Source organism: Micropterus salmoides, unplaced genomic scaffold (genome assembly GCF_014851395.1).
Source record: "Micropterus salmoides isolate LMB-PRFRI ecotype aquatic unplaced genomic scaffold, ASM1485139v1 Ms_hic_scaffold_6, whole genome shotgun sequence".
NCBI classification, from domain to species: Eukaryota; Metazoa; Chordata; class Actinopteri; order Centrarchiformes; family Centrarchidae; genus Micropterus; species Micropterus salmoides.
The window spans coordinates 35591781-35617959 of NW_024044348.1; the positions used below are offsets into that span (position 1 = coordinate 35591781).

The window sequence follows — 26179 nt, forward strand, 5'->3', positions numbered from 1 at the left end:
ATCCTAACATCACCTACTTCTTCTCCCTCATTGAAAAAGCTATATCTATTAATATCCAATGAAGATCAATGCACTGGAGGACAATATATAAGTATCTTAAAAGACTTCTTCGTCCAGTACTTCAGTCAATTTTATTAATGTCACACTGGTGTATTTCTTGACATTGGTTTGCCAAGAATGACTTTTGTATTTCATGTCAGTAAATTTGGAAAAGTGTAACTCCACATTGACTGAGGTACAGCAAGCAAGTGAGAGAGATAAACTGAGACACAGAGTGATAAAAGGTAGAAGGAGAGACAGCACACCAGAGAGGAGAAAAGGAGGCAGTTAAAATGGTTATGGATCCACTCTAAATACAACACGGTGCCGCAAGTTTTTAGAACGAAGCATGTTTGTGGTGTTTTATGAACGTCTGATCGCTTGGCTGTGAGACATTAAAGTTAACATTCATCTGCTTAGAGCAACTACCTCAAATCCTCAACCAAATCAGTGTCATTTTAGTTCCTTCATGAATGCCTCCCCCCCACATTTATTTACATGTGAAGAACACCTGGAACATTCTGTAAAGTTTAAGGTTTCGGGCATGCCGCTGTGTTTTTTTACTAATATGTAATGTCTGTTAATACTAATGCATATTATTGTCTGTCTGTTGCCAGTGCTCCTATCCTGTGTGGGAGGACTTCAGTGCCAAGGCCACCAAGCTACATTCCCAGCTCCGGTAAGTTTCTTTGACAACAAATCAAAAATAAACAGTAAATACATAAGTTCAGTGTAGTGTAACACTGTTTTTGAAAAATAATGTAGAGACTGTAGTGAGAGGCGAGTTCTTGCAGGAAGACAACGGTAGAAATGTGAGTAAGAGTTGGAGAGAGGAATATTTTGAGTACTGTTGAGAATAATTGTCTTGCTAGCAGTTTCACTGCGGACACAACAAACTCCACTCCCTCATTTCCACCGTTGTCAACTCGCCTCTCACGATATTTCAGAGCGAGAATTGTTTCCTTGAGCGAGAACTGGTTTAACAGTCTGAGTTTGTTGGTGGCAAAAGAAGCACTTTTTGTAGATGTAATTTTGATGTGCACAATTGCCCAGAAGGAATACGTTGCAGCAACTGCAGACGGTTTGTGGCTGCCGGATGAAGCCGTCTACTGCACGGATTCCAAAACCTTTCCAAAAACTAGTCCAAAATATGTGAAAATAGGGCATTGGGTTTAAAAATGCCAAACTTAACCTTTAAATAAAGTTAAATCGTAAATGCAGCTTCTTCTAAAGTAATTTTTTTTTTTTGTCCAGAACCACTGTTCTGGCTGCTGTGGCCTTCCTGGATGCTTTTCAGAAGGTGGCGGACATGGCTACCAACACCAGAGGTAGGATAACAGCTGTGTGTGTGTGAGTGTGCCACAGAAACAATTGATTCCCAGCTCAGAAAAGTAGAAGCTGTGTGCACTGGTTTGTGTCCCTTTGCTGTGGGTTGTTTTGCTCCTCTAAAGCGCCCTCCACATGGCTGTACTATTAAGAATCATGTTGAGATATTATCAACCAGCCTGCTAAATTCTCTTTTGGTTGATGAAAGTGTTTCCAGCAGCTTAAAAGGTACACTTTGTCCCAAACTTCAAAGCAGTTGCGCTGCACTGCTTGCAGGGTCAAAAAAAGAGAATCTATGTCTGTAGCAGGATATGTTTTGTTAGACTTCCCAATGCAATGGGAAGATCAGTTTTGGATTTAGTGTGTTGTAAACAACATGGGTGTTTGGAGGCTGATAAAAGTATTTTTGGGTGGAAGCTGCTGCTTGTTGATCGTTTACGCCAGTCTAGCAATCTTATTTGACATGTGTGATTCATAAAAATCCTGAATTCTGTCTTTCCATTAGTGCTTTATTACTGTCAAGATGGAAAAGCTGCTGAAACACGTTAAGAAGTGAGGTTATTACTTTTCCAACAACAACAATTCTCATTCGAACTAATTCGAACAACTTTGATTTTAAATGCGAACAGAGAATCACTGAAATTCTACGAGGTCTACAAACAATCCTGAGACAAATTAAAAGGAAAACCTAACAAAAAAAAGTTTTGTGCATATGATTTGTGTGAAGTCTCGGTTAGAATTATAATTGCTGCTACCTGCTGTCTCTCACTGGAATTCCATTAGCTAGCCAGAGCCGATAGGGTAAAACAGACATGTACCAAAAAAGAATTAAAAATACAAGGACTGCTTATAATGTACTTTAAAAACAATACTTTGACAGTTTTTTAAGCAAGTTCTCTCACTTGAAGTAGTCCTTTATTAAGCTATCATGACATTCTGGCATTGTGTTTTCTACCTCTTGCTGGACTTGTTTGAGATTGTTTTTGAATGCAAAGCTCAACATGTTTTTTTAACCTGCACTACACTCAGCAAAAAACTCACTGAACCATGAATTATGTTCAATGGAATTGTATTTTGTGTTTTTGGCTCGACACTCTTGATATTCTATGTGTAGGCTTAAATGCGGCACTAGTTTTATTAGAGTGTGGGCTGAGAGCTGAGAAGGTCAGACAAACACTCACCGCCCACTGAAGAGCATCTGAATACTATGGTACCACAGAGCGCATAGAGGGAAACGGGAGAGACGACTGAGGCTGTAGAACAGGGAATTTCTCCTCCTGACTTATTAGGTGCAGCTGCCAGGCAGTGTATGGGATAGTGATGTGTGTGTGCGGCCCCAGGTGGGTTCCTGCACAGGAGGATACAGGAAGAGGCTCATGCTGCTTTTACAGGCCAGACAGGAATTCACCAAGCTCTGTCAGCCCATTACACATCCCGCTACAACTGCCACACACACACACACAGAGGCAAAATTAAAACATAAATGATGTTGGCACAAAGATACAGACTGCATCAGAGGCTCTTTGTACTTTATGTGCAGATGAGTCATTCCTGTTGGAGTCCATTTGTCAGATTGCTGTACAATTGCTGCTCTTTCTCAGTGTGTGATGTTCTCTAATAGATTCGTTAAATGGATGGAGGCACAAGACGGCACCAATAATGATGCTCTCTGTCTTCCTGCCATTTTCTACATCAATGTTCCACTTATTACAGCGTGTGTGAATCACGCCCCAAAGGGTACTGATGATCCTGTGCTCTGCTCTTGTACTGACACTCCCATTTATAAGCCTGCATTGGCTCTGTCTCTATTCAGCGTGTCAACCACATTTTATGTGAACCTAAGTGTTTTCATCAGCTGGGTGAAAATGGAACGAAAAAGCTCCCTGAATATTATATATGTATTTCTGGAAGAAAGAAGAGAGAAAGACAAAGGCATTTGCACTCGTGCCATGTTTGGTAAATTAGCAGAAAGGAAGCTACACTTCAGGTGTTTAGTCACGTGGCATGTGGCAATGTCGGTTGGCCCATCGCTTTGGTCCAGACTGAGATACTGGATGGATTGTAATACATTTGTGATTTCTTACTTTTCATTAGGTCTAAATGTATTTGCTCAGGACTTTAGTTTATGACCAAATACATGAAAACTGCCAGCCTACTAACCATACTAACCAGTGTTTGGAGTAACATTTTACAAAAAACGCTATTACAGTAATGTACTGCTTTTTGCTATAACTCATTATTTTAATAAAACGGTAATATTATACCCATTACAATTTAAGTAACATGCGTTAAAATGCTTTTTTAACCCAAAATTAAATGGCGTTTTTTTTTTATAATAACACTGAGAAACATTTCAGTGAGTAAAAGAGTAACGTTATTTCCTGTTGCTTGAATCTTATGGTTGAGACTGTAGGCAGGGTGTAAACTACGGGGAGCTCGGCTAACAAGATGGTAGCTCCCCTGACAGCTCCTCCCATCTGTCAAACTCTTGAAGTTTGCTGATGACACAACGGTCATCGGCCTCATCCGGGACGGTGATGAGTCGGCCTACAGACGGGAGGTTGATCAGCTGGCTCTCTGGTGCGGTCAGAACAACCTGGAGCTTAACACGCTCAAAACTGTGGATATGTCCGTGGACTTCAGGAGGAGCCTGTGTCTACTGTGGAATCCTTCAGGTTTCTGGGTTCCACTATATCCCAGGACCTGAAGTGGGAGTTCAACACTGACACTATCATCAAGAAGGCCCAGCAGAGGATGTTCTTCTTGCGTCAGCTCAGGAAGCTCAACCTGCCTAAGGAGCTGCTGATCCAGTTCTACAAAGCCATCATCCAGTCTGTTCTCTGCACCTCCATCACTGTCTGGTTTGGATCTGCCACAAAAAAGGACAGGAGCAGACTACAACGGACAGTCAAGACTGCAGAAAAAAATCATCGGTACCCACCTGCCCTCCATTCAGGATTTATACATTTCCAGAGTCAGGAAACGGGCAGGAAACATCACTGCAGATCCAGCTCACCCCGGACACAACCTGTTCCAGCTCCTCCCCTATGGTAGGCGCTACAGAGCACTGTACGCCAAAACCAACAGACACAGAAGCAGTTCCCCTTCGAGGGAACTCGAACTGCGTCGGTTACGACACTATGAGGCGTTCCCATAGTGTCGTAACCGACGCAGTGTCTCGTTCCCCTTCTCGGGGAACCAGGGTTACATATGTAACCCGAGACGTTTCTTTCCACAAGCCATCACTCTGATGAACAGCTGACTTCTGACTCCCAGTGTCAGGAACAATTCCTGTGCAATAACCCATTAACTCTGTCTCTAACCAGCCACCTGTTTACTGGTTACCACTTATTATTTATTCACCATTTCAGAGCTGTTCATACTGTCACATTGTATATACTGTCACATTGTATATACTGTATACCAAATCCAACTATCTCAAGTACATAACACCTGCACATAATACTTATTCATTCCAGCATCCTTTACACTATGCTCCATCACACTGTGCATGAGTACATGTATGCATGTATGTATACCTGTAAATCTCATCCACCTCTGACATGTACATAATAATGATAATAACTTTACTCCTGCATCCTTTGCACTCTGTTCATTGCCCTATTGTCTAATTCTGTCCATAGTGTATAGCGGACATTAAATAGCAGTAAAAGTAACTCAGAAGAAACGCAAAATTAGTGTAATGAATTACAATTCGGAGACAATAATATTGTAATATAACTAATTACTCTCAAATGACAGTAACTTGTAATCTATAATGTATTACATTTTGGAAGTAACTTGCCCTACACTGATACTAACACACTAAACAAACATAATGAACATGGTAAACATTATACGTGCTAAACGTCAGCCTGCTAGCATTGTTTTTGTCAGCATGTTAGCTCAAAACACAGCACATATTAAACAGAGTTGCATCACATACTGTGCGAGGTGGCCAATGGGATCCCTCAAAAGTGCTAGTGGTTTTGATCATGGCCAGGCTTTGATTTCTGCTGGGTTCCTAATGGCAGCACAGAGGATTTTGCTTGTGTTTGTGATAGTGTGTGTGTGTGAGAGAGCGATTTAGCAAGTTGGTGAAATCTAACAGGAGGAAACGCACAAGTGTTAATTCCCTGGTGTGGGGTGAAGTTGAGTGCACTTTCAGATGTGCCCTCCACTCCCCTCTTAAAGCCCAAACATTCACTTTCCCCAGGGCAAACTGGCTGTGTGTGTGTGTGTGTGTGTGTGTGTGTGTGTGTGTGTGAGTGTGCGATAGCATACACAGTATACACAACACTCCTGCTTCCCTGATATGGGTTGGTAGAGGCCCTTCGTGTGTGTGTGTGTCTGTGTGTGTGTGTGTGTGTGTGTGTGTGTGTTGTGTGGGGTGTGAGATCTTGTTGGTTTGTTGGCTTTAGTTTTCCAACCAACCCCAGAGCTGTTTAATATGACAATATGACAATGTGACAATGTGTAAAGCAACCAAAGTACAGTGACCGCAGACTACAGTATGCTCTCTGGTTGTACATGCCTTAAGACGTCTTAGATCAGGCCTGCATAGGCAAAAATATGTTCAGGGAAGCCACAGTTGGTAAAACAGTTTACTTTTTAAAGGAAATCTTTATAGAATTGTTCCTTTGTGCCACACTAGTCATCTGCTGTGCATTCTTTGCATGATTATATCTGCCAATTTCTGTCACCACCCTCTTCCTCTTCAGTCATGTAATATTCCACTGCAATGATGTCCAGCATATCTTGCATGGCGAGGACCACCTGAAAATTTGATGATGTGTGAGCTACTGAACATTTGGCAACATGATCATATACTTTTAATTTATTCTTATTTGTCCCAGCACCCTTGAAGTAGATGTTTAGTGGCTCTAATTTGATATTTATCTCATCCAATGACTCTTTCTACTTTTGTCAAAGGGTGCTTTGTGGCATGGAAGTTATTCTACTTTACTTTGTGAACTACGCCTCTGGTTTGAAATAACTTTAGTGGGTTTGAATGTAACAAAATACTGCTCAAATGGATATGATATTTGAACAAAAATAAATGACACGTTTTTGAAACGTTATTTAAAGTTAAGTCAGCACCATGGATAGTCAGCGCTCAGAGGCCTCAGCTGTGTGTGTGTGTGTGTGTGTGTGTGTAGGTGTGCTTGATTTGGTAAAAGTGCAAATAAATGTCTGTAGAACAAGCTTTAGAAAATACTGATCATTATTAGAAACCAGCGTCTAGGACAGTGTTTAGACTGTGTTTAGTATCTGTTTATCTAGACCATAGATGCTGTATGTTACCAACGCTGCTGATGAGCTCTAGACTCTTTCAGTTCTGAAGAGCTTTTGCTATGTCTCTCTTTATTCACATGTTAATACCAATATTAAACTCTATACTAACTATCTTTCTGTCTCTGCAGTAGCAGCAGTTAAACCTGGGTGGATCCCAGGACTCACACTATGCACACACAAGGAACAGCAGTAAAGCTCAACTATGTGTGTGTGTGAGAAGATGAGGATGATGATACAGATGGTACAGAATGTCTGTTGGTTTTATTGCCAGGCTGCCTGCCTGCATCTGAATACCAGATTCATAAAGAATATCATAAATCTTATTAATGCACACACACACACGCACGCATTTGCAAAAATGTAATTTAGGGACATTAACCTCTTGCCGTTCCTGTAAAATTCATGCAAAACTTCTATTCAAGGCATATCCAAAGTAAATTGAATGTAGTTCTTGAACCATTTGGAGTATATGCATGGTTTTGGGCCTTTCTGAAAGATAACACCCTGGTGTCTAACCCAAAAGTCAGAATCACTGTAAGTGCTACTGAAATTGCACTATTGCTTGCAATTGGCTCGGCCTACCCATGAAATAATGCGGACTGGCCCTTCCTTACAGCGCGGGCTCTCATTGGCTATTGTAGGCTGTGAAAGGAACATATGAGGTCCTATTGGATCGAATTCTGTGTCACTCGAAAGGTTAGAGTTCTGTGGCTAATTTGAATACAAGCTATCATAGTTGTTTACGGAATTATTATGGTTATAATGAGGCTTCATAGGTGAGTTGTGTCAATTTTGATTGTAATGGTTGGTCAGACAGAGGCGCTGATTGTACCCGCTGTGGTGATTATATCTTGAAATGGTTTGCATTGGTCGAATCACAAGGATTTTAGCTTTCAATCATATGAATATGAAGTTAACATAGCAGTTGTGTGCACACACTGAAAGCTAGCACCAGGACCTAACCTCTAACCCCAACCCTGAGGTTCAGAAGATGTCTAAAAGTGTACTCAAACAATAACAAACAATAACAACAAATTAACAGTTAATATTCACCATTACAAAGGCATGTGTAAGGACACGTAAGAGGGTTCACTCACTTAGCAGTTTCTTTCACTTGTCCAGCTATTACAGTATACATCATCAAATGATGTGCATCGGGACATGATCACTCCTCTGACCTCTGCTGTTCGTCTTTAAGATAATGGTAACTGAGATCTTGTGTGTTTTTTAAGGATGAAGTGAGAATAATGAGAAAATCAGACAACACTGTTTACAGGCAATATAACTTAGATCTTCAGATTGTCTTCTAAGTACTTAAATGAAATGCAGAAGCCAGGTAGTCAGTCATTTACTGTGTGGTCAACCCAAACAAGCTTAAGGTGCTCCCAAAGATCAAAAGACTGTAGGTAAGGAGAAACTTTATTGTTTATAATAAGCATTTATTACTGTATTAAGGAGGTCATACTTACATACATAAATTACTTTTAATATTTGTTTCATCCTTCATCAGGGCAGTGTTAAAAAAAAACTAATTGTTCTCTGTTCACCCGCAAATGCCAAAGCAATAGGAAAACAGCTAAATGTCTACTGACTACATTTCGAGTAATGTTTTGATAGTGGCTCAATGAGACTACCTGTTAGCAAGACGTACTGTGATGCCAACCAGATCAGTGATCACAGTCATCTGACTAATAAGTACAATCAATGACAACGCCTGTATTGTGCAGTCTACTATGTCAGCTTGAATTGCATTTTCAAATGTATCCAGTCTTGAGAGGTTTTTAGGAAAGCATCATTTTTGGAGTGTAAAAACATCATCTTTGTGTGTAAGGAAGCTCAAATCAAAGAATGCCAAATCAGATTACATGGAGCCACGTTGCTCCAAAGCTTGGTAGTTTTCCAGCTGATAAGGCCAAACAGGCATACTTTCTGACATCTTGATGCTTTCCATTACACCCCATACACTTAATGATGGAAAAGGATCTCTAACTGTACATAATTTTACAAGATTTTTTTTTTTAAACTAAACAAGAAGTGGGCAGCAAGAGGGCTGAGGTTTATCTTGACTGCAGATGGTGGAAAGGAGAGAAAAGACGCTGTAAAACTCATTTCCAACATGTTTATCTTCAGTGAGGCCAAAGGAAGAGAGATGGCTGGGGGTGGGGGGTGGGGTGGCAGGAAGCAATGAAGTTTATGGGAAATGTGGTCTTGATTTTGAGAAACACTACTGCTGATAATAATACTGGTGTGACATAGAGGCTGCCAGTGATCCCGACTGTGGTCTCATGCGTTCACAGTAATTTTGCCAAGGTAGGAATTTTAATTTGAGAACGGTTTATAACCTGCTATACACAGCACATTTAAAACTTGACACAAATAAGAAGAGCACATTGATTTGCTGTTAATAGAGAACTGCAGATTTGAGGCACAGTGGCGCTGTGTGGAGAAATGACGTGTTAATGTGTAACAGTTGAGGATTGTTTCAGATGACTGTATGAAAATACAGAGACATCCATGCTTGAGAGAGGGTAGTCGGCAATAAAGACCAAAAACGGACAGAGGACTGTTGTGGGGCAATTGTGAGGAAGTTTTCAACAGCAGGCCTGTGCTGTTGCTCTGGATACGAGCATCAGCCAGTGGCTCCCACTGTCAGATTAACCCTTTATCAACACCATCCACCAAATTTATTTATTTTCATATTCATTTTGTACTTAAACGCCATTAACCATATAAAGTGGACATTGTAACAATTTAACTGTCAGTGTTTCGTGGGTTTGGTCAATGCAAATTCTGTTACCACTTGTAGCAGAAGCTGGATGTTTCAACCATTAATGCATTACTTTTAGCTATTTTAACCATTTATCCATTAGCTAACTAGCTCAAATGTTCTGTTACTCTTACGTCTAATTTTTAAATCTAATCTGAGTAATCTTTTACTTTTAGTAAGCTATTTTGACTTTTCGTTCATCGCTTATTTCAACCAGTTACTTTAGCTGAATGTCTGGACTTCTCTGCTCACATGTTAATTCGTTTTCACTCACTCTCACTTGCAACACATGGTGCTCAGGTGTTGCTGACACAATATGTGGATATATAATTATTAATCAAATTCTAATTTGTAATTATTTTCAAATAAGTTAGCTACTGAGCCAAGTGCCCAGAGAGTAATTGTGCTGGTGCTCTGAGTGTTGCAGAGGGGGGGTAAGTAAGACAGTATGGGGTAAACATGCCTTTTTTACCAAAGGAGGTAAAACAAATTAAACACAACAAAAGAAACAAAAGTTGCTGCTTATTTGCCTTTGGTTCAAAGCGGTCTGCTGTGTGTGTGTGTGTGTGTGTGTGTCTTCATTCAGTAGGCTATAATAAAAAAGTATCGCTAGTAACAGTCCCTCATTAACTAGCTCGCTGCCTGGCAAAGCACTCCATGCTGCACTGATGACTCCCTGGGTGGGAGGAAAAGAGGTAACACTCAGATGTGAGGCCACTTAAATACACACATAGTACATACAGACACACACACACATGCAACTCAGCAACAGTGGTTTCCCTTATTCAGCTAGTAGCATGGCACCCCCCTGCAAGGACCACCTGCTAGTTAATACCATTACTCACGCAGACACTCACCCCTACACATGCAATTCTGACATGCATTCATATTAGCTCTCTGGCATGTGTTTAAACATATCGTCACTGCACAAAGCATGCCAAGCAATTGTGATCACCCACGTGCACATACAGACATGCATGGTTCAGCCTGTTGAAATGGCATGCAAAGGGCAGTGGGTATTGCCCCAGAAGAGCATGCACAGTGTTTATACTCCCAAAGGTTTCTAGCCTTTCGGTTGTGTGGTATTTGTAAGGTTATACCTCCCGTGTGTGAGATGCATGATGCATGGGTGTCTCCCCCTTTTGTCACTCTGACACTGACATGGCTCTGCTGTCCCTTCAGCCAATCGCAGACAAGACAGATCACATTTACGAGCATGGTTGCCAGGCAACAAGGAAAGAGAGAAAGAGAGTGAGTGTGTGAGAAAGAGAGCGAAGTGGTGGCAGAGAAAAAATAGCTATGTTGTTGCCAAGAGGAGGGAAGAAACCTGAGCAAGATGGCTTAATTGCATTTCACAGATGCCATTCACAGTCAACGGGAGATACATTTGATCTGATAACAGTTGATCATGCACCCAGAGTGTTTGAACTGGAGTTTTGTACTATACATAACTGGGTTAGCATGAGGATAAGTCATCTACTGACCCCACTGAATACATTATGACCTATAATTACAATTATATGTCTTTCCCTGACTTTGTCTCTTCCAGATGTCCAGTGGGATAGTCAGAGAATCAGACAGGTTGAAGACAAGTTTCAGTATCAGGTTACTTAGATTATCTAAACCATGTCATTTAGAGGTAAAAAAAACAACAGAAAGTGAGTGCCACTGTTGGGCTGTAAACAGTATTTGACAATCATATTCAGTAACAAGTAGTGTAACTGTGTTCAGATAAAATACAAAGTGAAACATCTGCCCACATCCCAGGGCTTTATGAATCTCCTTCACAAGGTGTGGAGACCTGGCTAGCAAGTGCACGGCTAACGTTCAGTTGGTACATTGGTTGCTTAGGGCGGATAAACAAATTTGAGCATATGAAGAAAGGCAGAAATGCACTTGGTTTTCTCAACGCACTTTAAGGGATTACAATTTTAAATAAATTAAGTAATTACATCACAATTAAACATCCCAGTAATTCTAGCTTGTTTTCGAGTGGCTATGCTAACTGTTCATGGTCAGTACATAGTACATCCAAACCTTAGGCTGACTGCTTGTTAAACAATGATGTCTGTTTGTTTTTTTACTACACCTTCATAAATAGACAAGATGTGTTGGAGTGCAGGCTTTTGAGATGTTCATTTGACAGAGTAAAAAAATGAATAGGGCCTTAACTAATGATTATTGGACTGTAGATTCATCTGGTGATTATTTCCTCAGTCAATCGATTACCATATTAGAAAAATAAAATGAAATGAAAAATACCCTTTAAGATAGCTTGTTTTATTCGACCAACAGTGCAAAATCCAAAGATATTCAGTTTATACACACATGCTTTGTCTTTACCTTTATATACCTCTTATTATTATTTTTTATGTTGTCTATTGATCCATAATTTGTGTCCTTGTGCTGCTGCAACAAACCAAATTTCCCCTCTGGGGATCCATAAAGGCATATCTTATTTTATATAAGAAAGGAAATCAAAGCATTAAATCCTGATAGAAGAAGGTTTAGCACTTAATAATTAATAAAAATTATTAATCTATGGCCAAAACCTCAAAGATGCAAATTGCAGTAAACAGGAATTGTCCTTTATTGTATAATGCATTTGTGTATTAGTAATTCTTAAAAAGCACATAATGAGTCATATCAGTCTGGTATGACTGCTACTTTGCAGTCATCAAATTGAACTCTATTGATCAAGTATTTAGATAATGTATAGAGGTTTGGGTTTGGTGTTGATAAGAAGAGTTTACAACTCCTTAATTCTTTCTTTCTTTCCCACCCTCTTTTCCATATGTAAGTAGGCCATGGCTGAGAGCCTTGCTGTTGTGGAGGGCTACTAAAAACAACATTATTGTCTTTAATTAAGCCTCAGCCACAGTGTGCATCTATTTCCCAACCTACTACTGCCGTCCCTCTCTCTCTCTCCCTCTCTTTTCTCTCACTCATCCAACTTAAGTGCTTCCTCTACCCTCATCACTCACCCCAAATGCTGCTCTCCTCTTCCCTCCTCACTTGTTCCCCTCTGCCCTCTCTGACTTCCTAACACATTTCTGCCATCAAATCCTGCCTCCCATCATTCCTATTCCTCCATTGCCCTCCTCGTTCCCTCCATCCCTCTCTCTGTCTGTGGCAGCTCTCTAAGGACATTTCCTGATGTCACAGTGCAGCATTGTCCTAGAGGTCAACAACACAACACACGCTCTGTTGCACACACACACATACGCAGTGCACTCACTCTATCAGCATGGGAAGCTGAGCTCAGTGAGTCTCGCTGCTCTAAGGCCAAGTCCTGTTTAATGAGACAAGAGGCTGGAGTGAGGAGTGGTGTGTATCTGTGCGTGTTATGGTGGGTGGTCAGTGATATATTTCCTAAATGTGCTCTTTTCTGCAGCGTAAAATTTATTTAGATTTGTGTTTTCAGAAAGTTTTCTTGTGTTTTAATGTTGACTGAGTAGCTCTTACTGAATTTGTCAAAATATTAAAGCAACACTTGCAGCACTTAGGGAGAACGGGGTATATTGGTGTGTGTGTGTGTGTGTGTGTGTTCAGAGTTAGTGAGAGGTAGGTGTTAATCCGCAGCATTAACAGCCGTCAGCCAGGCGTGATAACTGGCGTGGCTGCTGCTGGCTCAGCTGTACACACACACAGACAAACTTGTACTGCTATCCTTCTGAGGACCCTCCCTTGACTACTTCGGACTACATTATTCTGTAAACCCTGACTGGTATGATCAAAACTACAAGCCTAATCTCAGTCCTTTCTCTGACCTTAAAGGTGCAATGTGTAACAATTGAAAATTACTTTGGCCACCCGTCGATTGTTGTTTCATACTCCAAACAAATAGGGGGCAGCATATCACCAGAGTAACTGCTAACTGCTGCTAACTGTAGGGGCCTTTAGCTAGTTAGCTCAGTTAGCTCAGTTAGCCGTGCAGTTGGTAGTGGTCCTAATAGGTAGTAGCTGACTCTGCCCAGACTGGGAGCATGGAGCACCAGGGGAGTGTTGGTGTACTTTGGAACACTGGAGAAGGTCTTTCAGGCCTGGGGTGCTCACCAAGCAGGGAATGCTGTCTGTGAGCAGAGCTGTAATGTGCATCAGAACCGTAGCAGGGTGAGCAGGTAACGGACCAGGACTTTGACTCCAGGGATGTTGAAGACACAATGGGTTAAGGCAAGGACAGGAGAGGCATCAAGTGGGAGAGGAGTAAGTGGGAGCTCAGGCATCAGAGAGGCAGGAAGCCAGAATATTTCCAAATCTAACTCTTGAATTAAAGGTCCAGTGTGTAATATTTAGAAGGATCTAGTGGCAGAAATGCAATAAAATATACATAACTGTTTGGTGTACAAAGACCTTACATAATTTATCTTTTTAAAATTTTATTACCTTAGAATGAGCCATTTCTATCCATATACACTGCGGGTCCCCTTACATGGAAGTCGCCATGTTTCTACAGTTTGCTAGTCCAAAAGGGCAAACTATTCTTCAGAGAAGAAAGAACAAGTGGTAGTAGTAGTCGTCTTCTGGTTGGTTAGAAGTAAGAACATAAGAGAGCCCACACATATTTATCCGGGGTCGGGTCGCGGGGGCAGCAGCTCCAGCAGGGGACCCCAAAATTCTCTTTCCCGAGCCACATTAACCACCTCTGACTGGGGGATCCCGAGGCGTTTCCAGGCCTGTGTGGAGATATACATATCTATATATATATAGATATATATTTCCACCTAGTCCTGGGTCTTCTCCGAGGCCTCCTCCCAGCTGGATATGCCTGGGATACCTCCCTAGGGAGGCGTCCAGGAGGCATCCTTACCAGATGCCCAAACCACCTCAACTGGTTCCTTTCAACGCAAAGGAGCAGCGGCTCTACTCTGAGCTCCTCGTGGATGGCCAAGCTTCTCACCCTATCTCTAAGGGAGACACCAGCCACCTGCCTGAGGAAACCCATTTCGGCCGCTTGTACCCGCGATCTCGTTCTTTCGGTCATGACCCAGCCTTCATGACCATAGGTGAGGGTAGGAAAATTGACCGGTAGATCGAGAGCTTTGCCTTGCGGCTCAGCTCTCTTTTCGTCACAACGCTGCAGTAAAGCGAGTGCAATATCTCCGGCCAATCTCCTGCTTCAATATCCCCTCACTCGTGAACCCAAGGTAGTTGAACTCCTTCACTTGGGGTAAAGACTCATTCCCTACCTGGAGTTGGCACTCCACCGGTTTCCTGCTGAGAACCATGGCCACAGATTTAGAGGTGTTAATCCTCATCCCAACCGATTCACACTCTGCTGCGAACCGATCCAGTGAGAGCTGAAGGTCACAAACTGATGATGCCAACAGGACCACATCATCCGCAAAAAGCAGTGAAGAGATCCCAAGCCCACCGAACTGCAGCCCCTCCTCGCCACGACTACGCCTCGATATCCTGTCCTCCCGGGGGACCCAGTCATACGCCTTCTCCAGATCTACAAAGCACATGTAGACTGGATGGGCATACTCCCAAGTCCACTCCAGGATCCTTGTGATCGTAAAGAGCTGGTCACTTGTTCCACGACCGGGACTATCGGCCGAACCCTCCGTTCCAGCACCCTGGAGTAGACTTTACTGGGGAGGCTGAGAAGTGTGATACCCCTGTAATTGGCACACACTCTCTGGTCCCCCTTTTGAACAGGGGAACCACCACCCCAGTCTGCCACTCCTTGGCACTGTACCCGACTTCCACGCAATGTTAAAGAGACATGTCATCCAAGACAGCCCCTCCACACCAAAAGCTTTTAGCATTTCTGGGTGGACCTCATCAGTCCCTGGAGCTTTGCCACTGTGGAGTTGTTTGACTACCTCAGTGACTTCCTCCAGGGAAATTGATGAGAAACCCCCATCAGCCTCAAGCTCTGCCCCGTTTGGGCTTACCGGGTCTGTCCAGAGTCTTCCCCCACCCCCTGACCCAACTCACCAGTTGGGTCAGATGGTGATCAGTTGTCAGCTCCGCCCCTCTCTTCACCCAAGTGTCCGAAACATGCGGCCTCAAATCAGATGAAATGATTACAAAATCGATCATCGATCTTCAGCCTAGGGTGTTGGTGCTGGCACCACGTACACTTATGAATATCCTTATGTTCGAACATGGTGTTCCACAAGCCGGGGACCTGAGCGGGGGTGAGTATCCCCACATATCCCCCACTGCCTGGCACCTCACACCTTTAGCAACACCAGAGAAGAATAGAGTCAATTCCCTATCAAGGAGTACAGTTCCAGAACCGAGACTGTGCGTGAAGGTCAGCCCCACCAGATCTAACTGGTAGCGCTCCATCTCCCGCACAAGTTCCAGCTCCTTCCCCCACAGAGAGGTGACGTTCCAAGTCTGGTCCGTCGAGGCCCGTGACCTTCACTGCCACCTGTGTGGCACTGCACCCGACCCCTGCGGATCTTCCGATGGATGGTGGGTCCAAAGGATGGAGAGGGGGGTGCCACGTTGCTTTGTCAGGCTGTGCCTGGCTCCAGATGGGGGCCCGGGCTTCCTCCTGGCAGGGTCTCTGCTCTTCTTCATCGTAGCTTCATCAGGCGTCTTTATGAACCATTCTCAGTCTGGCCCCTCACCTGGAACCACTTTGCCTTGGGACCCTACCAGGATCACTAGGCTCCAGACAACACAGCCTCCAGGCTCACTGGGGCACGCAAACCTCTCCACCATGATAAGGTGATGGTTCCCAGAGAGGGTCTATTACAACAAATGATTTTATTGCTCTGGAAAGTTATCACTGCAGCAATCATTTTATCTTTTGTTGTGACAATTGCAAGGGAAATAAAACTACATAGTTCACATTACAAAGTGCATTTTTGCTTGATAAATCAGTTTATAATGAGTCTAGTTGTTCTGATAGCACTAAACTGCCTCAAGGTTCCTCCTCAAAGCCCCGAAGTTACAGAAGTAGCATCTATAGACATGTTTTGGCATGTTTTAAACCTTCCTGCCTTTGCCATATTTAGGTACAGTATTTTTTGTATGTGCCAAATTGCTGCTTCCATTTGTCCTTCATGATGCACACATATGTCTATTTGCGAACAGGTAGATGTGCATACTTCATCCTCACAATTCATATTTTTTCCCTTCTTCCCTGTCTGTCTGCTCTGCGGCTCTGCCACTGGTTGTGTTTCCATGGTAACAGTGGCACACACAGATGCCAGTGTGTTATGTTTTGGGACTCTCTGTCTAACCCCATATTCCTCCACACACTTTTTGTATGTTATTATTGCAATAACAGTTGTAATATTTTTGGATTCATTTCATTTCTGACCTTGTGTGACAAAAAATCTCCACTGAAGGTCATCTTGTGAGACACAGTTGAAAGCAAAAAAAAAAGTTTAAATGTTTTATCACACAATTCTAATATTGACGATGTGTATTTCTGCGAAGTCTCTGAGAAACGTATTCTGTGCACAAGGAAGCTGTTCATGCACTTCAACCAGCTGACGAGGATTCTCCTCATTTACTGGTTATTTGTTGTGGTATGTCAACAGTTCTCTTGAAAGTCACTGGAAGCTGGAGGAAACATTGTTAGAGAGAGACTCAGTGAGAGAGAGACATTAGCAGTAACAGCAGAACAGGGTTTCCCACAGCTACCTGACCTCCTGACAGCCAGTCTGCTCAAACTAAAGTGTTCTCAGAGACACCCTGTCACCCCCTGACTGTGTGTGTGTGTGTGTGTGTGTGTGTAGAGGGTGTATGTGTGAATTAGTGAGAGAGACAGAGGGAGCTTATTTGATGTTTCCCTGACTTTGCTGTATGTGCTTGAGTATGTTTAATGATCTATCGGTAAAAATCAGCGTTACTTGAGGAGTCGTGACCCATCGTTTTCTCATTCTGCTAATTTTCCTCCAAGCCAGTTCTCTGTAATGCTTTATCTGTGGGGGTCAGGAGTGCGCAAAGAGGCAGAGGAGCATGCATGATGCCTAGACTACATTACCCACAATGCTATATTTAGACCACTGCAGTGTGTGACTCAGCACAGCCAACCCTAACTGTGGTCTGACAGCACAGCTCTTACTGGTTATGCCAATACACTATATGTACATGCCTGTTTCATTAGTATGTCTTTTCAGAAAGGCTAAGCCACTGAAACAGCATCACGACAACCGTGAGTGCTGGAAACCACATGATAAAATGAACTGAATGAAAAGAAGCAAAAAATCACAGTTTTGCCACAAAAGGGCTTTACAGAAACTCCCACAATATGTGATAGACATTCATCCAAATAACATATGATGGTTGCTGTAATCAACGGCACATAGTAGTTCCTATCAACGTGTTTATGTAAATGTGTGTGTGTTTTACTTTGTTAGACATGGAGAGATGTATTAGCCTAAGATTCATTTAATTACAGTAGGGGTTAATATCCCTTCAGAAGCACGTATGTGTGTGTGTGTGTGTGTGTGTGTGTGTGTAATCCTCTTTCTGCTGACACAACCAGGTGCCCAAACCACCTCTTTTGCCCCTAACCAATTCATACAATGCCTCAATGTGTGCTGCATGTTACATACCATGTGTAAAATGCAATGGTTACCATTGTGAATGTTAACATGTGAATGCTCTTAAGCCCTTAACGCCTGAATTTATTTACAATCAAAAAATAAAAATAAATATTTTTGTTTTCATTTGCTTTCAAGCTGATGTTAAATTAAGTGAAGATTGTTAATTTGTCTGTAGAACATAGAAAAGATATAAATTCAGGTATGTGTAGGTATGACGCAAATTAGCAACTGGCATAAACGAGAAACCAGTGCTTGCAAAAGGTTCCTAGGTTCGTATCAAATATGCACCAACAGGCATTGGGGGAATCCATGTGCTATCTTGGCTTGCAGTCTGCAAGGAAGAGGTATGATGCGAATTCGCGACAATCGGCATCAAGGGGTTAAGACTGTGCGAGAATTTGTGTTCCTACGAGGCATGCATATGTGAATCTACTGTATGTTTCAGTCGGTGTGTAGGGAGATATGCATATGTGCTCCGTGTGACGTGTGTTTGGTGACATTAAGGGTGGATGAGCAGTGAATTCCAAACACCTGTCCACGATATGCATGATCATGGACGTTAGTCATGTTTTCAAGCCTCTGTATGTGCACTACATGCAAACCAAAGTGCAAGGAAGCCATGACAAGCAGCCACCCTGAGTGTCTCATGTAATGTGTGCATGTGAGAGAGAGTTTCTTTCCTAGTTGCTCTTCTGTTAGTGTTAAGAAATACAAGTTTACTTGACTGCTGAATCTTGACCATTCCCACATTGCTGTCTAACAAACTTTTTTTTGTTGGAAGAGCCTGATTATAGCTCTCATTTTACCAAGTATCCACCTTGCGAGTGTCCTTGAGCAAGACACTGATTCCCTACCAGCTCCAGAGTTTATTTCGTGACCCCTAACCGCCCTGTGGACAGGTATTTCTTAATAAAACATTGTTTGACAAGAACACATGATTTCAGGTCAAAATAGTAAATTTGATAGGTAACAGCAGGAATATCCCCCTGATGGAGTATAGATGCTGGTGGAGGTGGCTGAAGATCTGCATAGATGTGATTAAGAGTGGGACACTGATGATCTCAGTGGAAAGACCCATGGGTGCTGGATGTGATGAGAAGTGGAAGTGAATGGGGTGGAGGTCGGGATGCATTGATCTGACACTGAAATGACACCTGACAGCAGAAGAGTAAGGAACAGTTTTGAAGTTTGACAGTAACAATACAATTGGCTCACAGAGGTTGTGGAAAGATCTGATTGGTTTAACTAAAAGAATGAACACCCTCAGCCGATTGAGTTGAAATACAGTATATATACATATATAGTTGTTATATTGTTTGTTTTTTTATTTTATTTTATTTTAATGTATTGTTATGCTGTTGTTTTGGCAATATGAACATTATTCTTTCATGCCAATAGAGCCATTATGAAATAGAAAAATTTTGAAAATTGAGAGAGAGAATGTAAATAAATAGAGTAGGAATGAAGACAGTCTTCCTTCTACTAAGCTTCATATACTGTACAGATACACGAGATGACAATACTGTCCTGGGCTATTCCTTAAATGCTATTTTCTTGAAGATATGTGGCCCATAGAGGGGGCTCATTCAGATACAAATACAATGAATGAGTCCTTGTTTCAAGACCATATTTGGAGATTTTCAAACTGTGCAGAGTACAAGCCAAATTATCTCACCCTATTGGCAAAATGTTTTTGACAAAAAACAAGACTCTGGACTGGACTGCATGACTCATTTGACAGATACATCAACAGTGTATTGTTAAGAACACTTGACATGTCTCCAGTATTAACCCTCTGTTCTTTGTGCATAAATGTTTGATCCTTAATAAACTGTTGCAAGTGCAGACAGCTCAGAAAATCTGCCTCTCAACAGCCAGTTTTGAGAGAAGCATTACCACTTACACTGACATCAACAGCGGCTTTGTTTAAACCGGTGTGTTTACTGTTCAGAATTCGTATCAGATTGTGATCAGTGAAGAAGAATTTCAGGTCTGGCTGTAGAATTTTAGGATGTTGCCCTGGGATTACAATGAGGATACTGTATAAAATGATGTACTGTAGGACTGACAGACCTCAAACTGAAATTCAAACATCAAACATTTATTGATGAGAGGAAAGATGTCAGATCAATATCCGGTTGCTCAGGTGCACAAATGTATTTTCCATTGATTCTTCTTTTCATTGATTCTAGTTCAGTGTTAGGTTGCTGTAGTAATGGGAACTTAAAACAGTAATGTGCTATATGATGATGTTGTGATATTGCTTTTCTGTGATGAAAGATGGAATGTTTTTTCAAACGCGTTAGTAAGGTCATTGACCCTGGAGCTGGTAGGGATTCAGTTTCTTTCTCAAGAACACTCAGTCTTTCTTTTGAATAAAAATAATTAGTGCAGTTTGTAGCTAATGTTGACATATTGACATCCTTCTGTATAAATGCTGTGGATTAACAGAGTCACACACATGGAGCCCAGAAAGTTGCAATGTAGTAGAAGGTTATCAGAAAACTGATTACATCTATAATTGTGGTCTTGGCACACATGTTGCCTATAGTCATTTATCTATTCTCTGTTTTTAACCTCACAACATTTTCCATTTCCCACATCACACGTCCAGTGTTCTTAATGCCTATAATGAGATGGCTGTGTTTATGCATGTCCAAGGTGTGTGTGTGTGTGTTTTGACATGAGTGGAGCAAGGTCTGTGTTGTTAACTAGCTAAACACACTGTTTTAGCTAGCTACTTAGCTTAAGCTATATTTTGCCACAAAACTACACTGCTTAGTGCACATAACGTTAATCATCTGTATACTGTACTGAATAAAGTAAACAGTACCTATATCCTTGCAACAGCTAAATCAGGATTACATGCTAACAAAGTCAGCTAGCTGGCTAACAGAATTATTTATTGATGTATTTAGTAATTGTTTTGACTTGTCTGACACATTTTTACCACATTTTGTGCAGTTTACAGCACCTCATCAATGACACAGACATGATTTCACTCTGGTAGAACAAACGGCCGGACTTCCCAGTAGCCTATGATTTGTATTCACGGTTAGATGCTTCAAAAGGTAAGATCAGGGCAGAATTGTTTATATAGCAGTCTTATCTACCAGCTTGCCTTTTACAACACACATTTCTCTCCTTACTGGTAAACATAGACAGAGAGATAGATCCAGGGCAAAACCTTTTAAGTCCCTCTGAACATTTAATTTTTTCCTGCTTTTTTTTCCTTCCTCTCTTTTTCCGTCTTTCAACAGTTTATTGTGTAATGACAGTGGAAGCTGGCCTGGCCGGTTTCACTTTCTGTGCTGTTATTTTTAGCAGCAGAAACTATCCTTTGCCAACAACCCCCATTTTTGAGTAAATATGTCTTGTCTGGAAGCCTGTAGTTCAGCCCTGTGTTGGTCTCTGGGGAAAGAGTGTGTATCTCTATTTCAGTTTGTATATGCGTGTGTGTCTTTGTGTGTGTAAGACAGATTTAAAGCCTCTGTAATCAAAGCCAGAGTGTGCATGCTTTCCCAGGCCCAGCTGACTCCACTCTAAACCATTACACTAGAACACTCGCTATTCTACAGTATCCTGCATCTTAATGGGTCCAAGCCGCTGGGCTTTTGTGTATGTGTGTTTGGGAGTGAGGAAGTTGTCCGGCAGCGGGCTTCCTCTATGATGTTAATGTTGTTCTATAACTGGTAATCCTGGAATAGTGGGGTTTTCTTGAAAGTGATGGAAATGACATTTATCCCATACAGAAGACACCACATGAACACATAAACAACATCAATTTGATCGTTTTGTCAGCTCTTAAAACGTCGCCGCAGAAAACGTTTCTTGGCATTGAGGTGATTTTAAAAAACAGTGTATCTCACAGTAAGTGGATATAGGTTAAGCTGTAGCCTGTGTGAGTGCTGTGCTGCAAGAGTATACAGAAAACTCCTATTATGCTGTTTTATGCTTCTACACTTTCAAGTCAGTGCTTTGAGCTGTCAGATTGTTTGGATGGTTATTCCCACATGACAGGAAAGCAGCACATCTCTCCCTTGGAGATGAATTGGTGTGTATTAAAGAGAGACAGAGAGGAAAGGAGAGAGCAGGACTACGATAGAAAACGAACACATAGAGCTGGCAGACTTTAACATGCTTTTATCTGTAGAACAACAATGCACATGCACACATAGTCAGGCATCTCCAATTGCTTTTGAGCTGAAGCATCTGGCTCTTACCTTTGACCTCTTTATGTCCTACACAGAGGCACATCATTCCTCCTGTCTCTGTGATCAAGGTGACTTTTATCTTAACATACAGTAGGTTCCCTCCTCATTGGGGTTATCATTCTGCTTATTTGTTAATCAATTTGTTATTGTCATGCCACTTCCATAAGAGCTGGTGATATGGATAAAATATTCTCACAGTATATGTATATTAAATTGCAAAATGTATGCATTTAATTATATTTGACATTTTTTGGATAATACATTGAGAAGATGTATCATGATCAGTAAACATTCTGAATCAATGACAACAAAAATGTAACAATATAACACAAAGACACAAAGCACAAGCCTGGACAATAAGACAATAACAATAATTTCGCGATATAATTTCTTTCAATAGCAATATAACAAATGTTCAATAAATATTCAATAAATGTTTGATTAACTATCACTTGAATCATACACAAATTTGGACTTATTTTTTTGATTTTTTTTTTGAAGATGTTTATTTTGTTGAGGAAAGAGGAAGGAAGGGTCAATTACATTACATGAGAATAAGCTTGGAAATCGAATTATCATACAGTATATAATAAGCTATTATTAATTCACAATTTACTAGCTCATTCTAAGGTATAGTACATTAAGACTGACTAGACCTTTTTGGCTCAGCTTTTATTAGACCAACAGAAAGTGTCTAAAAACCTTTGGTCAAGGTAGGTTCCTCACTTTCAGGTCTGTCCTTATGCTGCGATGTAGTTAAACACATCTTTTACATTACACAAGCATTTTAAGTTTAGCTTCATTCCATGTATGAATTTCATTTACTTTTGTGAACCACCAAGAATGTGACTGGATTTCTACTCAAAATAAGTAGTTCTGGCCTGTCGAGTGCTGTGTTTTCTGTCAATCCAGACATCAGACGACATTAGAGAGTGAATGTACAACTCACATGGTCTGTCTCTTCCTCTCCATGACTGAAACTAATTTGATATGTGAAATCAGTAAGGTGTCATAAATCTAGTACATTTTCTATCTATTTTGTGAAAGCAGCAGGTGATCCCAGTAGACTGAACACACAGCGTGCTTAATGATTTCACCTCATGGATAAAAATAGATTAGACAGATGAAGAGATTCTCGTTCTTTTTATTGTGGCCACACCACTTCATAATAATTTGTTAATGCCGTGTGCTGTTCAAGGCAACTGGGGACGGTGCTGACTGGCCGTGGAAATCAGCCAGACTGGACCAGAACATCGACCGTTTAGGTTTATCACAGCGGACACTCATCTAGGTCACATTCTCCAGCGGGATGGGTCGCTGAGGACAGTGTCTGATAAGCAGCAGTGGCATTAAAGAGCTGATGCTAGATAGGCAAACAAATGATACAATTTTACATGACCGTCTGGGAAAATTAGACAGGGCAAACAGTAACGCTCATTTTGTGTGAAATGTGTGAATTTAAAAGAAAATAAAATTCTGTTGTAGGGAAACAGCTCATTTCTTTTCTGACCTTTTTGGGGTTTTTTTTGCCTTGATAGTGTGTGTCAGCTCAGCTGTCATTGGCAACATCCCACCATGCTGACCATGACAATAGCAGCTATGGTGGAGAGATGTGTTTTGACAGGAAATGACCTCACCATGACCTTCTGACGTCATGGGTCCAGGGAGGATGTCAGAGGTCAAAGCTGGCATGTTGTGGTTTTTTATACAGTCTATGGTTGTGTGTGTGTGTGTGTGTGTGTGTGTGTGTGTGTATGCATATCAATTTCTGATGCCTGGAAGGATATCTGACTGACAGGACAACTTGGCTGGATTTTGGTTTACAAAATGGCCAGTTTGAGTCTGGTTAAACCAGGGCACTTCACCTTAACAATCCATCTTTTTAAACCAGTTTTTAAAATGAAAGGCAAATGGGTAAAAACAGTTTAAAAAGGTAGGAAAATTGTTTGCTGTACTTGGCAGATGTGGTGATCTACAGTAAAAGTCACACGGCACAGTCCATGATGAATGGACTGTGTACAATCCATTAACCGTGTGAGATTTTTAGACATGTTCCTACTATTTACTGATAGAGCTCAACAGAGGTAACAGCTATCTTTTAAATGCTCTATTTAAAACACAAAATACGTTCCAGAGGTATATTATTATGGTATAGTAAATTCTAGAGCAACTAAAAACACACAGTATGCCTTCCTGTGTGAGTGCACAACAAGTTTGTTTTGAGCATACCCTTAACACTCCTGCCTGTGATCTAAGCAGATGCCAAACAGGTAAACAGACTCACCGTGAGCTCATTTAAAATTGATGTACATTCTGTAGAAACACACGACAACAGTTGCAGTCTTGCAAAGCTATGATGTGTTTCAACAGGGTCCAGGTTACCTGCATGATCTGACCGATTTGTGAACAATATTTGAGAGAAACAGATCTTTTGTGTACATAGAGAAAGTCTTAGATCTATGAGTTCAGCTCATAATGAATGGGGGCAAAAACAAAAGTGTTGTGTTTATAATTTTGTTCAGTGTATATATATATATTTATTTATCTTGTTATTAACTCACTTCCCAATATCACAATATTTCTTGCTCATCACATTGTTAAATTATTAATTAGTAAACCCAATGAGCATTTACTCTGTTACCACTAGTTTTCTCCTCAATCAAAACCCTTCCAAAACCACTGCCTCCTGTGGCTTATTGTAAGTATAATGTTTCATGCTGTAATGCATTCCTTTAGCATGCGGTATATGAGGTTTGCTGCACAGGATAGCCTGGAATACATTTCAGTGTGTGTTGATGCTGTTGTATCAGAGGCGGATGGCTTGTTTTGGTCTGGGTGACTGGCTGCCTGGTTGTCTGGGAAGCACAAGCTCTAACTTGGTTTCATAGTGAGAGGAGAATCTAGGCCTCATGAATTATTCTGCTTTATCTGGCGCTGCTACTACTGCAGTTTCTCTGGCTCTGACTCTTTAATCTGTCTCCTCATCACCTCCTTCTTTGCAACTCTTTGTCTCTCCCCTGCCTGGCTTTCTTTTGGTCTAACTCTCTCCCATCTTCTTATTGTTGCCGTGTCACCGCAGAGATGTTGGTGTCAGGGGAATAGATGGGCGTGTGGTGCAGACGTCTGTAACCTTGGCAACCGTAGCCTCACCTGCTCTGGCATTAACCCTCCCTCCTTGTTATGCCACCCCTGACACAAAAGCACCGTCACCCATGACTCCATGTTCCTTACCCTTTTTAATATCACCTACTACATCATTAGTCTAATATTGTTTTCCTCCTTCCATTCTTCTTTTTCTCATCCACCTACTTTTAAACACTGCCTTATTGCCAGTATTTGATTGTTATGGTATTGGTCAGTGAGTGTGTGTGTGTTTATTGGATTATATCTATCCACTTAACACACACACACACACACACACACACAGATCTTCACATCTCCCCATTTCTGATATCTGGGCCAGTGCCCCTGCATTGGTCATATGGTTTGTGGGACATTGTGACTGCTCCTCCAGGCTCCAGGTTTCAATAATGTTGCTGTCTGTCTAGTTATGAATTCACATATTTTTAACAGCATAAACCCTGATTTTACCCTCACATTTCACCTTAATAGGGCAGCACCCTATTATGTCCTCAAGGGGGATGACATTCTAGCCAAGGGCACATTGGGACCCAGTGGGGATCAGCAATTTCAATATAAAAAGAAAATGTACAAGAGCAATGTTGCTGTTTGTATTATATATTAAGGTTGTACAAAACAGAGTATGACACACTGCTAGAATAATGACTGCTTCATCTCCAAACACAACTCACCACTCACTTTTTGGATTGATCGATATGTAGGTGAACACAGACCTGAGAGTTTAACTAAAGTAAATAGGAGACAGGACTTAGCTAGTGTGACTCTAACTTTAGGTTAAACAGCATGACAAAGCAGATGTCTAAACTGTGAGCTATCACCTTACCTAACCTAGAAAACATGACTGTACTTGACCTTTTGACTATTGACTTTCTGCCCAT

The 26179-nt window shown here is 41.4% G+C and overlaps 1 protein-coding gene across 5 annotated transcripts in view; it reads left to right on the forward strand.

Annotated features, from left to right (window-relative positions):
- The window catches only part of mtss1lb (MTSS I-BAR domain containing 2b), an 82021-nt gene that overhangs the window by 22285 nt on the left and 33557 nt on the right, over positions 1 to 26179 (forward strand). For all 5 annotated transcript variants that reach the window (XM_038700791.1, XM_038700789.1, XM_038700790.1 and 2 more), the window contains exons 2-3: positions 657 to 718; positions 1294 to 1367. In XM_038700791.1, coding sequence (XP_038556719.1) covers positions 657 to 718; positions 1294 to 1367 — 136 coding nt within the window. The remainder of the gene's footprint in view (positions 1 to 656; positions 719 to 1293; positions 1368 to 26179) is intronic.